Raw genomic sequence first — 16,192 nt, forward strand, 5'->3', positions numbered from 1 at the left:
TTGGAATCAACAGAGGATGACGCTTCAACATAATAATGACTGTTTGCAAATATTTGGGGGACTCTTGAATAAATAGAACATCAATGTTATAAGTAATCTGAGCAAGTGCCTTCTTCCTAGTGCCTTCAGAATGCGGTCTTGGTCAGGGAATCGGAGCACCTGGAAAATCAAGGTTCGGGATCCGGCTGAGTTGTCAATGTGCCGGCTTATACGATGAGCTCTCATCACTTCCATTTTGGTTCCAGCTAGATCTGGAAACCACTCTGGAAGTGATCTATTGATGAAATAAAGTGTTCTGGGCCTCAGTTTTTTCATTCCTATTGGCTATTCTCACGTTGTCTCTACGTTGCATGTCCTCGTAGCGACTCAAACCGGTCCATTCTGATTTGGCCCTGAGTCGACATCTCCTCACATTTTTTATTTTTTATTTATTTAACCTTTGTTTAACTAGGCAAGTCAGTTAAGAACAAATTCAAATGCCTACCCCGGCCAAACCCAGAGGACGCTGGGCCAATTGTACGCCGCCCTATGGGACTCCCAATCACGGCCAGATGTGATGCAGCTTGGATACATTTGTCAACTCTATCGCCAAGCTTTGTGCACTCAGCTCAAAGTCTTTTAAGATCAGTAACGCACTTGGAAACGTCATCCTGAATCAAATCCAACTCTGTTTGTACTCCAGTAAACTCAACTCTCATTGTTTTGCCGTAGCTTCATCTAGCATGGTGGCTAGCGCTTTGCTGTCCGGAGATGAAGTCGTTGATTTAGCTCGTAAAGCGTGGTGCTCCATAGCGAGGAAGTTATTAAATACTGTTAAACAGGTTAGCTGTTAAAACATCCATGGAAATGGTTCAGACGTGCTCATGGGTAAAACTTCAAAAATGAGGATGCTTAAATGTTAATTCCGCTGTAATGCAATTCATTGAACTTTTGTTCCTTTCAGAAATGATTGTGCAGCAGTAAATTTGAAAAAGATTACCAAAGTATTATTTTCACTCCACTTAACCTTCTCATCAGTGGAATCAGCCTACCACTGCTTTCAGCCATCGCTAACAAGCAAGCCTCAGAATCATTCTATAACCATGGCAACATCCTCCACTTCCTGCATCCCCATCTGGCTCATCTGCTGTCTCCTACCCTCAGCCTCACTCAGTAATTGTGATCCTTTTTCATGTTCACCACCAAGTTGAACGTGTCTGTTACAGATTGTGCTCCTGTAATACAGTCCCCTGGGTCCAAGTTGTCCCCTGAGCCAGCAATGTATTGGATATTGAGTCTTTCATGAAGTCTTCCAATTCCCCTTGGCCAAGAGAGACTTATTGGGGCCTACCATAAGTAGCCACGTAGCTGGCCTGGCCTAGATATTAACAGTGAGCCACTATGTAAGGCTGAGTCTCCCCCTACTTAGGCCATGTCTCCTGTCTTGCATGACTAGGTTCACTCCCTAGATGAAGCAAATCAATTTAAAGTGTTACATGAACTCTGATAAAGTGCCACAGTCTCACCAGTTTGTGCATTGATCTGTTGTACATTTCCAAACCCTTAAATCATGTGATGATAAAAAACCATCTCCTGGAACCATGAACTATAACATTCATCCCCAAACTGAGGATGACCTGACTGAGTGGTTGGGTGGATGATAAGTAGGGGTTAGTTGGAGGGCCAGGCTAGACCAGTCCCAGTGGTTCTCCTCAGCTCAGTTCTTTAATGTCACACAGGACGAGAGGCTATTTCCTTCCAGGCTCTCAAAGCGTTCTTTTTTTTGCGGGTTTGCTGTGTGGCATGCTGTTTCATCAGTGTCGTTCAGCTGATTTCTCCTCTTGAGTAACTTTCTGGTTGTGGAGGTGGATGAAGGTTGCACTGAAAGGGAGCTCTCTTGGCGAGGAGCCAGAGAGCAATGCTCTGTTTTAGGGGTGATGGGTGCTGTGTGTGTGTGTCCTGTGTGTGTGCTTGTGTGTGTGTGTTTTTTTTTCGAGCGTGCGTGTGAGTGTGTATGTGTGTGTGTGCGCCCCTCTTCTCCCATGGGGAGTCTTGGCAGCAGGTGTGACATGCCGTAATGGGAAATTATGCTGCACGGTGCAAAAACTCTTCGGAAAGGGGTCACCCACTGTCAACTCGACCAAGTGTGTAACAGAACAACCACTCAGCCTTTAATGAAAGCTGTCACATTTTTGTTAGTGCAGAAGTTATTTAATGGACATTCATATATTGTTTTTGGGGTTTCCATCTTTGAGAGGAGTCTCCTGAGATGTGAGGGGTCAGTGTTTGGGGCTCATCACCATAGGTTTTTAATTACTGTGATGCTAGGAAATGCATGCCAGGCACATTTAGTGCACTTTCTTCAACAATCATGAATGTGATCATTCATCAAATGGTCAAATGCAGATCTAGGAACAATGCTATGGACGTTTCCCTTAGCTCTTCAAAGACTGGGGTTGAATTTTACATCAACATTGATTTGCGCTTTGCAGTATACCAGTAGCAGCCTACAGTGCAGTGCTCCAGTCATTTGTCGTGTAATAATCAACCCTGTGTGTCTCTCCTTTCTCATCTGTGTTGCCCTCTCTGCAGGATGTGTGTCTCTCCTTTCTCATCTGTGTTGCCCTCTCTGCAGGATGTGTGTCTCTCCTTTCTCATCTGTGTTGCCCTCTCTGCAGGATGTGTGTCTCTCCTTTCTCATCTGTGTTGCCCTCTCTGCAGGATGTGTGTCTCTCCTTTCTCATCTGTGTTACTCTCTCTGCAGGATGTGTGTCTCTCCTTTCTCATCTGTGTTGCCCTCTCTGCAGGATGTGTGTCTCTCCTTTCTCATCTGTGTTGCCCTCTCTGCAGGATGTGTGTCTCTCCTTTCTCATCTGTGTTGCCCTCTCTGCAGGATGTGTGTCTCTCCTTTCTCATCTGTGTTGTCCTCTCTGCAGGATGTGTGTCTCTCCTTTCTCATCTGTGTTGCCCTCTCTGCAGGATGTGTGTCTCTCCTTTCACATCTGTGTTGCCCTCTCTGCAGGATGTGTGTCTCTCCTTTCTCATATGTGTTGCCCTCTCTGCAGGATGTGTGTCTCTCCTTTCTCGTCTGTGTTGCCCTCTCTGCAGGATGTGTGTCTCTCCTTTCTCATCTGTGTTGCCCTCTCTGCAGGATGTGTGTCTCTCCTTTCTCATCTGTGTTGGTGTTGCCCTCTCTGCAGGATGTGTGTCTCTCCTTTCTCATCTGTGTTGCCCTCTCTGCAGGATGTGTGTCTCTCCTTTCTCATCTGTGTTGCCCTCTCTGCAGGATGTGTGTCTCTCCTTGCTCATCTGTGTTGCCCTCTCTGCAGGATGTGTCTCTCCTTTCTCATCTGCGTTGCCCTCTCTGCAGGATGTGTGTCTCTCCTTGCTCATCTGTGTTGCCCTCTCTGCAGGATGTGTATCTCTCCTTTCTCATCTGTGTTGCCCTCTCTGCAGGATGTGTGTCTCTCCTTTCTCATCTGTGTTGCCCTCTCTGCAGGATGTGTGTCTCTCCTTGCTCATCTGTGTTGCCCTCTCTGCAGGATGTGTCTCTCCTTTCTCATCTGCGTTGCCCTCTCTGCAGGATGTGTGTCTCTCCTTGCTCATCTGTGTTGCCCTCTCTGCAGGATGTGTATCTCTCCTTTCTCATCTGTGTTGCCCTCTCTGCAGGATGTGTGTCTCTCCTTTCTCATCTGTGTTGCCCTCTCTGCAGGATGTGTATCTCTCCTTTCTCATCTGTGTTGCCCTCTCTGCAGGATGTGCCTTTTTAACATACTGCGCCAGAGAGTCAGCACTGAAGGCCCAGAGCGCCCTCCATGAACAGAAGACTCTGCCAGGGGTAAGTGCCCCTGATCTGCCCTCTGTCAGAGGCTAGGGCCCCCGGGTCCAGGGCCTGGCATGGGACATGTCTGCATTAATGTTACTACTCTTAACACAACCACATCACATAGACACTCACACATACTGAGCTGAAGTCAGCCATACTTCAGTTATTTCGCCTTGCGCAAATGTGTTATGTTCACTATATTTATATATATGTTTTGATAAGACAGGCTTGATGGTCCATCCTGTCCTTTTTCTGTCCTCTCGTCTCCTCTCAAAATGTTTTCACACACACAGACTCACGCACACACACGCACACAAGTGCACACACACACATTCCTAATTGCCTCATGAAATCCACTCTCATTATCACATATAATCAAACAATAAATACCCACAATAATTTTTACCACAAATATGGCCATCTGGAGTTTTAATTTTAGAGACTGTTTTAAATTCTGTTTCGGTTGGTTGATATGTTTTGCATGAAAAGAATGTCCTTCTACTGCACCGTGACAAACCCACAGTGTCATACCATACGCCCATCCAGGACCTACAGTATGCTGGATATGTTCCCGATTCCTATGTCTATATACAGTACAGTATGTACATGGGGATGCATTGTTCTAGACTTAACATCCTGGGAACCAGAGGTCTGATTGAATCCAGCCTGTGGCCCCTGCAGAGGAGAGGGCCTCCTGCTATGTCTCCAGATCCCCTCCCTCTTCTCCCTGGTTAGAGCCTCTGGGCATCTATCCTGGTCCCTAGGGAGGGGGGGCAGGGGAGAGGTGGATGGGTCTGAGGGCTTCTCTGTGGCAGATTAATCAGCTGTTTGCGGTGCTCTGTCTGGATCTCCTGGGTAATACATTGAGTGTTCGTTCCACACACCACTAACACTGCTGTAATGGAGTCCCTCTGAGACCACCTCTTGTCTTTTAATTCTCACTGCTCTCTAATGAGGTGATTGTTGTGATTGGACTACATACTGCAGAGGTTCCTGCCTTAATGGCTCATATCTAGAAAAGGGTCAATGCTATGTCTATGAGATTTGGGTAAACGTGAGTTATAGGTGGATGCAAGCTCCCAGCAAGAGGGCAGTCCTTCAATCTGCAGCAGAACCACATAGAGATCCATCCTCCCATCCTTCCCTCGCCCTCCTTAATAAAGAGGCTGTGTAAGGTGGCAGGCCAACCCTCATAAGGATATTTTCATCAGGCTATCATGCTCTGAGGTCCTCTATGACAGCCCTTTGATGCTCCAGCTCTTCCACTATGATGTGTCCAGACAGGGCTGGCTGTTCCGGGCCTGATTGTGCAGTCTGGATGCGTGCGCCTCAAACTGTCAGAAAACTTAAATGTGCAGGCCTTAAAATGGATCATCAGGCAGGTTGCAGGCCTTCTGGAAAATAAAACCAGTCGACCAAAAACAGGGCTTGAATTGCACATGAACTCGATGAATGAAGGCTATCAATGCTGGCCAGTCCTTGTCTGCGGTCTGCCAGAGACCAAAACAGGCAGGGACAGAGCAATATGGCTCACTTTGATCGCCTCCTGGCTTGTCTTGAAGAGAATTGCCTTTTGAGGGCAGAGGGTGAGGGACGATAAGAACTTTCCAATTCCTCTGTCGTGCCATGTTTCATGTTTCCATCGTTATTGTCAGTCTGTTTGAGAAGAGGACTCTCTGGAGCTGGGAGAGAGAGAAGGAGGGGGGAGACGGAGAGGAGGACGGGATGGTATGTGTGTGATCTGCAAGGAGTCACCAGGGGTGTCGTGCAGATTAACTGAGAATCTCACATTTTGGAGAATCTCAAATTCCCATTCTTTCATTGACTAATTCTCAGTCTTAGCCAATGTCTCTTGCCCATGCTGCCGTCCAAGAGGCCATTCTGCTTTGTTGGGTAGTTTTTGTGTTTTTGCAAAAAACCTATTTGTTTACATGTCTAGTGTCATCATGGTGTCTTTATGTCTCGTTGATGTGATCTGCCAGGCAGGAGTCAGTGTGTACTCTACAGTAATGTCATCAGAGGCTTAACAGCCTCCCCTGGAATGCTTATAGGGCGTTATGTTTACATGCCCATTCAGCATGTTCCCCAATGTAGGGCATGCAGCGTGGTCTTTGGACAGGTTAGGTCATCTCTGTGAATGATTTCTCCACGGATCAGATTCATTTACCCCTTTCCCTATAAACACGCTCCAGAACATCTCTCCGCTGTTTGCCTAATGGCCTCCCATCACGCTGCTTTTGGAGCCGGTAGAATCTTGAAAAGAAGCCTCTTCTTCTTTTTTTCCCTTCCAGGCCGTGTGGCGGAGGCCTCCTCTACTCCAATTAGCTGCTGGTAGAGGATGAAACGGGCCTGTTAATAAGCCCAAAAGCCAATTATAAAGTCTGCTGCAGAAAAGCACCCAGCATCTCTTTCACTATCATCCTCTTCCTTTCTATACCTTTCGTCTCTCTCGCACTCGTACCCCCCCCCCCCCCCCCTCTCTCACTCCACCTTCCTCCTGTCTTTTTGTCTGGCTGATGTGTGTGTTGAGGTGCTGCCCCAGCCTCATGCTTGCCACATCATCATGCGTGGCGGTGTCTGTGGAGAGATCCACATTTCTTGCTTTCTGACTGAGAGCTCCACAAGCACCTGACCCCTTTATTAATAACCAGGCAGCCAAGCGCAACCGCTGTCTGACTTTAGCCAGGGAGGTAAGTAGAAAGGAGGAAAGGTTCCCCACCCAGGAGTTCAGAACTGTTTATCCTCAAACTTCCAAGGGCCTGAAGGTTCTGCTTCCACTAAATTGAGTAAAAGTATATCATGTTTCTCCTGTGGTTTTTACCCTTCTAATTGATTTTATATTTATTTTGCTGGGAAAAGCAGAGAAAACTGACTTTACTGTGTCACATACATAGAAATGGGTCAGGGGGGAGATGTTGGATGTCACTGAACACACTCGACGGACCAGTTCATACATGTTTGACACTCCCAGCTTCACGATACAGATGCTGCCTGAACAGCTCTGTGTATATTTTAGTCTTTGTCTTTGTACGTGCCAGTAAGAACATGCCAGCAGGAGCCTCCATCACTCTCATTTCCCATCATCCTTATTTAAGCTTCCCCTCCCCACACACACACACACACACACGCACGCACGCACGCACGCACACACACACACACACACACACACACACACACAGACACACACACACACAAGCACACGCACACCGTTGATCCCCCCCACCCCCACCTATAATCCATCCTCGCATTCCTCTTTATCTCTATGTAAAGACGTGTTAATTGATATATTTAGTGACGGAGCCTCATCAGGATTCAGGGTAAGGTTGTCTGTCTGTGACGCAGCATCACCGTATCTTATCAGAGGACACACTAAGCTTCCTCGACAGGGTCCACCCCTGGACCATCACACCACAGCCTCAAGGCAGCTTAAACTAATTACTGAAGCCATACAGGGCCCGGCCCCACCATTCTTTTAAAGGACAAATTGTGTTCTGTTGCTGGTCAATTTGCCCTGTGTGCAAGATTTGTCAACCTCCAGTGCCCACGAGCCTTTCCTGTTATGAGAAACGAAAAAAGCCAGGATCCAGATATGAGAGAATTGACGGAACTCTTCTATGGCTGCCCCGGCTAGCCTCCCGCCTGGCTCCACACCATCAATTACATCTATATCGGTTTCTCTCTTTTCCCCAGCCGCTTTAGAGGAGAAATTAAAAAGAGAGCGTTGTTTTTTCTTATCCCCCTGGGATGAAACCATTTTCTACACTGCTGCCCTGACTACGGCCGTCCCCCCGATTAAAGAGTGAATGGAATCGCAATGAAGGGATGGAACTCCATATTGTCTTCCATTATGATGCCAGTGCTCCTGAAATAGGGTTGCAAAATTACGGTAACTTTCAATAAATTCCCTGGTTTTCTTGAAATCCTGATTGAGGGATTTCCATAATCAAGATTTCTCCAACCAGGATTTCTGGTAAACCGGGGAATTTATTGAAAGTTCACAGAATTTTGCAACCCTATCCTGAATACTGTGCCTCACAAATTAATTTGGTTCCATGTGATGGGATTTTCAACCTTCCTGAGTGCAAATGTTCTTCCTACCAGCCTGCATGGGGAGCCTCCTTTTACAATCAACTGGAAGGAGGGCAAACATCAGTCATAGTGAAGTTGCCCTTAACCAGAGCCCTTAACCAAAGCCCTTAACCAGAGCATAAAGATGGCAGGGCGCTGGACAGATGAAAGGCAGAAATAGTGCATTTTAAAAACTTAGTGTAGCTTAGTGTAAAGAGAACAGGACCGAGAACCAAAACCATTTGTCCTCTCAGTACTTTACGGAACTCCAAAGACTTCAAAGCCAGGTTGTTAGTATAGATACATATACTGTATGATCAATGACTGTATCAGGTACAATGAAGGTGACCCATAATTACCTTTAAGGAATGTGCAGTGCCATAGCTGTGGAGAGAATATTGGGTGTATTGTTTTGTATGTTGTGTGTATTTTTGCTCTGGTGTGCAGTCAAAATAATCTGTACTGACCTCCCAGCTCCTCGATTCTCGCTCCTCACACACCCTTCTCAGCTCCTCTCTCCTCACACACCCCTCTCAGCTCCTCTCTCCTCACACACCCTCTCAGCTCCTCTCTCCTCACACACCCCTCACAGCTCCTCTCTATTCACATACTCCTCTCAGTTCCTTTCTCAAAACAAACCCCTCCTCATCTCCTCTCTCCTCACACACCCCTCCCAGCTCCCCTCTCCTCTCTCCTCACACACCCCTCCCAGCTCCTCTCTCCTCACACCCTTCTCAGCTTGTCTCCTCTCTCCTCACACACCCCTCCCAGCTCCTCTCCCTTCACACACACCTCCCAGCTCCTCTCTCCTCACAAACCCCTCCAAGCTCCTCTCCCTTCACACACACCTCACAGCTCCTCTCTCCCCACACACCCCTCCCAGCTCAACTCTCCTCTCTCCTCACAAACCCCTCCCAGCTCCTTTCTCCTCACAAACCCCTCCCAGCTCCTCTCCCTTCACACACACCTCCCAGCTCCTCTCTCCTCACACACCCCTCCCAGCTCAACTCTCCTCTCTTCTCACAAACCCCTCCCAAATCCTCTATCCTAATCACACCCCTCCTCTCTTTTTTCTCCTCAACACTTCTCCCAGCTCCTTTCTCCTTTCTCCTCACACACCCCTCAGCTCCTCTCTCCTCACACAACCCTCTCAGCTTCTCGCTCCTCACACACTCCTCCTCTCTCCTCTATCCACACACACCCCTCCCAGCTCCTCTCTCCTAATACAGCCCTCCCAGCACCTCTCTCCTCTCTCCTAATACAGCCCTCCCAGCTCCTCTCTCCTCACACACCCCTCCCAGGTCCTCTCTCCTCACACACCCCTCTCATCCCCTCTCTCCTCTCTCCTCACACACCCCTCCCAGCTCCTCGCTCCTCTCTCCTCACACACCCCTCCCAGCTCCTCTCTCCTCACACCCCCTCCCAGCTCCTCTCTCCTCACACACCCCTCCCAGCTCCTCTCTCCTCACAAACCGTTCTCAGCTCCTCGCTCCTCACACACCCCTCCCAGCTCCTCTCTCCTCACACACCCCTCCCAGCTCCTCTCTCCTCACACCCCTCCCAGCTCCTCGCTCCTCTCTCCTCATAAAGCCCTCCCAGCTCCTCTCTCCTCACATACCCCTCCCAGCTCCTCTCTCCTCACACACCCCTCCCAGCTCCTCTTTCCTCACACCCCTCCCAGCTCCTCGCTCCTCTCTCCTCACACACCCCTCCCAGTTCATCTCTCCTCACACACCCCTCCCAGCTCCTCTCTCCTCACACCCCTCCCAGCTCCTCTCTCCTCACACCCCTCCAAGCTCCTCTCTCCTCACACACCCTTCTTAGCTCCTCTCTTCTCACACCCCTTCCAGCTCCTCTCTCCTCACCCCCTCCCTGCTCCTCTCTCCTCACCCCCTCCCAGCTCCTCTCTCCTCACACACCCTTCTTAGATCCTCTCTCCTCACACCCCTCCCAGCTCCTCTCTCCTCTCTCCTCCCACACCATTCCCAGCTCCTCTCTCCTCCCACACCCTTCCCAGCTCCTCACTAATCTCTCTCCTCACACACCCCTTCCTGTCTCTCCTCACACACCCTTCTCAGCTCCTCTCTCCTCACACACTTCTCCCAGCTCCTCTCTCCTCACACACCCCTCCCAGCGTCTCTCTCCTCTCTCCTCCCACACCATTCCCAGCTCCTCTCTCCTCACACACCCTCCCAGCTCCTCGCTCCTCTCTCCTCACACACCCCTCCAGTCTCCTCTCTCCTCACACACCCCTCTCAGCTCCTCTCTCCTCACACACCCCTCCCAGCTCCTCTCTCCTCTCTCGTCACACACCCCACCCAGCTCCTCTTTCCTCACACACCCCTCCCAGCGCCTCTCTCCTCTCTCCTCCCACACCATTCCCAGCTCCTCTCTCCTCACACACCCTCCCAGCTCCTCGCTCCTCTCTCCTCACACACCCCTCCAGTCTCCTCTCCCTTCACACACACCTCCCAGCTCCTCTCTCCTCACACACCCCTCCCAGCTCAACTCTCCTCTCTCCTCACAAACCCGTCCAAAATCCTCTATCCTAATCACACCCATCCTCTCTTATTTCTCCTCAAACACTTCTTCCAGCTCCTCTCTCCTTTCTCCTCACACACCCCTCCTCAGCTCCTCTCTCCTCACACAACCCTCTCAGCTTCTCGCTCCTCATACACTCCTCCTCTCTCCACTCTCCTAATACAGCCCTCCCAGCACCTCTCTCCTCTCTCCTAATAAAGCCCTCCCAGCTCCTCTCTCCTCACACACCCCTCTCAGCTCCTCGATCCTGTCTCCTCACACACCCCTCCCAGTTCATCTCTCCTCACACCCCCTCCCAGCTCGCTCCTCTCTCCTCACACACCCCTCCAGTCTCCTCTCTCCTCACACACCCCTCTTAGCTCCTCTCTCCTCACACACCCCTCCCAGCTCCTCTCTCCTCTCTCGTCACACACCCCACCCAGCTCCTCTTTCCTCACACACCCCTCCCAGCTCCTCTCCCTTCACACACACCTCCCAGCTCCTCTCTCCTCACACACCCCTCCCAGCTCAACTCTCCTCTCTCCTCACAAACCTGTCCAAAATCCTCTATCCTAATCACACCCTTCCTCTCTTATTTCTCCTCAAACACTTCTTCCAGCTCCTCTCTCCTTTCTCCTCACACACCCCTCCTCAGCTCCTCTCTCCTCACACAACCCTCTCAGCTTCTCGCTCCTCATACACTCCTCCTCTCTCCACTCTCCTAATACAGCCCTCCCAGCACCTCTCTCCTCTCTCCTAATAAAGCCCTCCCAGCTCCTCTCTCCTCACACACCCCTCTCAGCTCCTCGATCCTGTCTCCTCACACACCCCTCCCAGCTCCTCGCTCCTCACACACCCCTCCCAGCTCCTCTCTCCTCACACACCCCTCTCAGCTCCTCGATTCTGTCTCCTCACACACCCCTCCCAGCTCCTCGCTCCTCACACACCCCTCCCAGTTCATCTCTCCTCAGACCCCCTCCCAGCTCCTCTCTCCTCACACACCCCTCCCAGCTCCTCTCTCCTCACAAACCATTCTCAGCTCCTAGCTCCTCACACACCCCTCCCAGCTCCTCTCTCCTCACACACCCCTCCCAGCTCCTCTCTCCTCACACCCCTCCCAGCTCCTCGCTCCTCTCTCCTCACACACCCCTCCCAGTTCATCTCTCCTCACACACCCCTCCCAGCTCCTCTCTCCTCACACCCCACTCCCAACTCCTCTCTCCTCACACACCCCTCCCAGCTCCTCTCTCCTCACACATCCTTCTTAGCTCCTCTCTCCTCACCCCCTCCCAGCTCCTCTCTCCTCACCCCCCTCCCAGCTCCTCTCTCCTCACACACCCTTCTTAGATCCTCTCTCCTCACACCCTCCCAGCTCCTCTCTCCTCACCCCCCTCTCAGCTCCTCTCTCCTCTCTCCTCCCACACCATTCCCAGCTCCTCTCTCCTCACACACCCCTCTCAGCTCCTCGATCCTGTCTCCTCACACACCCCTCCCAGTTCATCTCTCCTCACACCCCCTCCCAGCTCCTCTCTCCTCACACACCCCTCCCAGCTCCTCTCTCCTCACACCCCTCCCAGCTCCTCGCTCCTCTCTCCTCACACACCCCTCCCAGTTCATCTCTCCTCACACACCCCTCCCAGCTCCTCTCTCCTCACACCCCCCTCCCAACTCCTCTCTCCTCACACACCCCTCCCAGCTCCTCTCTCCTCACACACCCCTCTCAGCTCCTCTCTCCTCACACACCCCTCCCAGCTCCCCTCTCCTCTCTCGTCACACACCCCACCCAGCTCTTCTCTCCTTACATACCCCACCCAGCTCTTCTTTCCTTACACACCCCTCCCAGCTCCTCTCTCTTCACACACCCTTCCCAGCTCTTCGCTCCTCTCTCCTCACACACCCCTTCCAACTCCTCTCTCCTCTATCCTCTCTCATCACACAACCCACCCAGCTCCTCTCTCCTCACACACCCCTCCCAGCTCCTCTCTCCTCACACACCCCTCTCAGCTCCTCTCTCCTCACACACCCCTCCCAGCTCCTCTCTCCTCTCTCGTCACACACCCCACCCAGCTCTTCTCTCCTTACACACCCCTACCAGCTCCTCTCTCCTCACACACCCCTCCCAGCTCCTCTCTCCTCTCTCTTCACACACCCTTCCCAGCTCTTCGCTCCTCTCTCCTCACACACCCCTCACACTCCCCTCTCAGCTCCTCTCTCCTCACACACCCCTCCCAGCTCCTCTCTCCTCTCTCCTCGCACACCCCTCCAGCTCCTCTCTCCTCACACACCCCTACCAGCTCCTCTATCCTCACACACCCCTCCCAATGCCTCTCTCCTCACACACCCCTCCCAGCTCCTCTCTCCTCACACACCCCTCTCAGCTCCTCTCTCCTCACACACCCCTCCCAGCTCTTCTCTCCTCTATCCTCACACACCCTTCCCAGCTCCTCTCTCCTAAACACACCCCTTCTCTCCCCTCACACACCCCTCTCAGCTCCTCTCTCCTCATACACCCCTCCTTTCTCCTCACACACCCTTCCCAGCTCTTCTCTCCTCACATACCCTTCCTAGCTCCTTTCTCCTCACATACCCCTCTCAGCTCCTCTCTCGTCACACACCCCTCCCAGCTCCTCTCTCCTCACACACCCCTCCCAGCTCCTCTCTCCTCACACACCCCTCCCAACTTCTCTCTCTTCACACACCCCTCCCAGCTCCTCTCCTCTCTCCTCACACACCCCTCTCAGCTCCCCTCTCCTCACACACTGCTCCCAACTCCTCTCTCCTCACACCCCCTCCCAACTCCTCTCTCCTCACACCCCCCTCCCAGCTCCTTTCTACTCTCTCCAGACACACCCCTCCAATCTCCTCCCCCCTCATACACCCATCCCCCACCCACCCACACATTCTTTGTAGCTGACAGGTGAAGCCAGAACCCAACTCAACCGGTGCATGGCATCCTGCTCTAATGTATCTGCTTCCAAGGCTCTAATGAGGCAGAACTGGTAAATGTGAGGACAGTATTGTTAACATTGCTGCTTCACTGGGATGGATAGTGATGGGAAGTGCCTGGCTGCTGTGGTGTCGTGTCCATGACAGATAGACCTAGTCAACCACTCATCTTCTTCCCCATGCTCTTCCTCTTCTATGACTCTTTACTGAGCCTCCCTGTGCTGTGTTGTGTGTGCTGTGCTGTACTGTGCTGTGCTATGTGATACTGTGCTGTGCTGTGCCGGCAGGCCAGGCTAGTGCCCAACCCATTCGAATTCCCTACACACTATAGCAATCACCAAAGACATCAAGACAATTTGCGCCTATTTGTAAAAAAAAAAAAAAAAAAAAAAACATGGTGTTGCTGAGTTCAGCAGAAGCATGAACCGAGCAGAACAGAGCAGAACCGAGCAGAACAGAGCAGAACAGAGCAGAATAGAGCAGAACAGAGCAGAACCGAGCAGAACAGAGCAGAATAGAGCAGAATAGAGCAGAACAGAGCAGAACAGAGCAGAATAGAGCAGAATAGAGCAGAATAGAGCAGAACAGAGCAGAACCGAGCAGAACAGAGCAGAATAGAGCAGAATAGAGCAGAACAGAGCAGAACCGAGCAGAACAGAGCAGAACAGAGCAGAACAGAGCAGAACAGAGCAGAACCGAGCAGAATAGAGCAGAACAGAGCAGAACAGAGCAGAACAGAGCAGAATAGAGCAGAATAGAGCAGAACAGAGCAGAACCGAGCAGAATAGAGCAGAACAGAGCAGAATAGAGCAGAATAGAGCAGAACAGAGCAGAACCGAGCATGAACCGAGCAGAACCGAGCAGAATAGAGCAGAATAGAGCAGAACAGAGCAGAACCGAGCAGAATAGAGCAGAACCGAGCAGAAGAGAGCAGAACAGAGCAGAACCGAGCATGAACCGAGCAGAACAGAGCAGAACCGAGCAGAACAGAGCAGAATAGAGCAGAATAGAGCAGAACAGAGCAGAACCGAGCAGAATAGAGCAGAACAGAGCAGAACAGAGCAGAATAGAGCAGAATAGAGCAGAACAGAGCAGAACCGAGCAGAATAGAGCAGAACAGAGCAGAATAGAGCAGAATAGAGCAGAACAGAGCAGAACCGAGCAGAATAGAGCAGAACAGAGCAGAACCGAGCATGAACCGAGCAGAACCGAGCAGAATAGAGCAGAATAGAGCAGAACAGAGCAGAATAGAGCAGAACCGAGCAGAACAGAGCAGAACCGAGCAGAATAGAGCAGAACAGAGTAGAACAGAGCAGAATAGAGCAGAACCGAGCAGAACAGAGCAGAACCGAGCAGAATAGAGCAGAACAGATCAGAACCGAGCAGAACAGAGCAGAACAGAGCAGAATAGAGCAGAATAGAGCAGAACAGAGTGAACAGAGCAGAACCGAGCAGAATAGAGCAGAACATATCAGAACCGAGCAGAATAGAGCAGAACAGAGCAGAATAGAGCAGAACCGAGCAGAACAGAGCAGAACACAGCAGAATAGAGCAGAATAGAGCAGAACAGAGCAGAACCGAGCAGAATAGACTAGAACAGAGCAGAACCGAGCAGAACAGAGCAGAATAGAGCAGAACAGAGCAGGACCAAGCAGAACAGAGCAGAACCAAGCAGAACAGAGCAGAACAGAGCAGAGCCAAGCAGAACAGAGCAGAACAGAGCAGGACCAAGCAGAACAGAGCAGAACAGAGCAGAACCAAGCAGAACAGAGCAGAACAGAGCAGAACCAAGCAGAACAGAGCAGAACCAAGCAGAACCGAGCAAAACCAAGCAGAACAGAGCAGAACAGAGCAGAACAGAGCAGAACCAAGCAGAACAGAGCAGAACAGAGCAGAACAGAGCAGGACCAAGCAGAACAGGGCAGAACAGAGCAGAACCAAGCAGAACAGAGCAGAACAGAGCAGAACCAAGCAGAACAGAGCAGAACAGAGCAGAACCAAGCAGAACAGAGCAGAACAGAGCAGAACAGAGCAGAACCAAGCAGAACAGAGCAGAACAGAGCAGCCAGACTCATCAAACAGTGCAGTTAATCACACACAGACGGGTGCAAACTCTCTGCTGATTCACACACACAGACAAATACACACAAACTCCCAGAAAGCAGAAGAGATATAAATAAGGCTTTTATTTGTGCCAGGACAGTAAATGTGCTGTGTGTTGTCCTGTGTACAGAAGTTGTACAGGGAGGGCGTCAGCGTGGCTTTAAAGTTAGTGTGAGGTGCTAAAGTGATGTGTAATCAGGGAGCTAGCGTGGAGACACACTGGAGTGGAGTGGGCTTGCATAATTAACACGGAGCATCACCAGGACAAACTCCTCCATCGTCGTGTCTAAAGGATTAACTACTCCACCCAGCGCCATGCTCCTCTCCCCTCCTCTCCTCTTATCTCCCCCTCCATTTAAGAAAGTGACCTTGCAGCTGTTTACATGCCAATTAATTAAAGACTTGAAGAGTGCTGAGAGAGAAAGTCAAAGTGTAATCAAAGGTCCCTCCCTCCCGCTGCGTGTGTAGACTGTGTGTTAGCATGACTTTGTTTTCCAGGAATCTAAACTGGTGTGTTGCTTGAGATAATGGAAGATAAGTGTTAATGGAAGATAAGTCTGAGCTGTTGTTGATGTTTGCTCTGTCTTAGGTGTAGTGTATAGGGTAGAATATGGTATTAGTAGTGTATAGGGTAGTATATGGTATTAGTAGTGTATAGGGTAGAATATGGAATTAGTAGTGTATATGATAGAATATGGTATTAGTAGTGTATAGGGTAGAGTATGGTATTAGTAGTGTATAGGATAGAAT

At 50.7% G+C, this 16,192-nt stretch overlaps 1 protein-coding gene across 19 annotated transcripts in view; it reads left to right on the top strand.

Annotated features, from left to right (window-relative positions):
• LOC110526357 (CUGBP Elav-like family member 4) overlaps positions 1-16,192 on the top strand; it is a 174,919-nt gene that overhangs the window by 18,087 nt on the left and 140,640 nt on the right. For all 19 annotated transcript variants that reach the window (XR_005052197.1, XM_036980700.1, XM_036980702.1 and 16 more), the window contains exon 2: positions 3,735-3,817. Coding sequence is in view for 18 of the 19 variants with exons in the window: in XM_036980700.1 (XP_036836595.1) it covers positions 3,735-3,817 (83 nt within the window). In the remaining variant the exon portion in view is untranslated. The remainder of the gene's footprint in view (positions 1-3,734; positions 3,818-16,192) is intronic.

The sequence above is a fragment of the Oncorhynchus mykiss genome, chromosome 6, assembly GCF_013265735.2.
Source record: "Oncorhynchus mykiss isolate Arlee chromosome 6, USDA_OmykA_1.1, whole genome shotgun sequence".
NCBI lineage: Eukaryota > Metazoa > Chordata > Actinopteri > Salmoniformes > Salmonidae > Oncorhynchus > Oncorhynchus mykiss.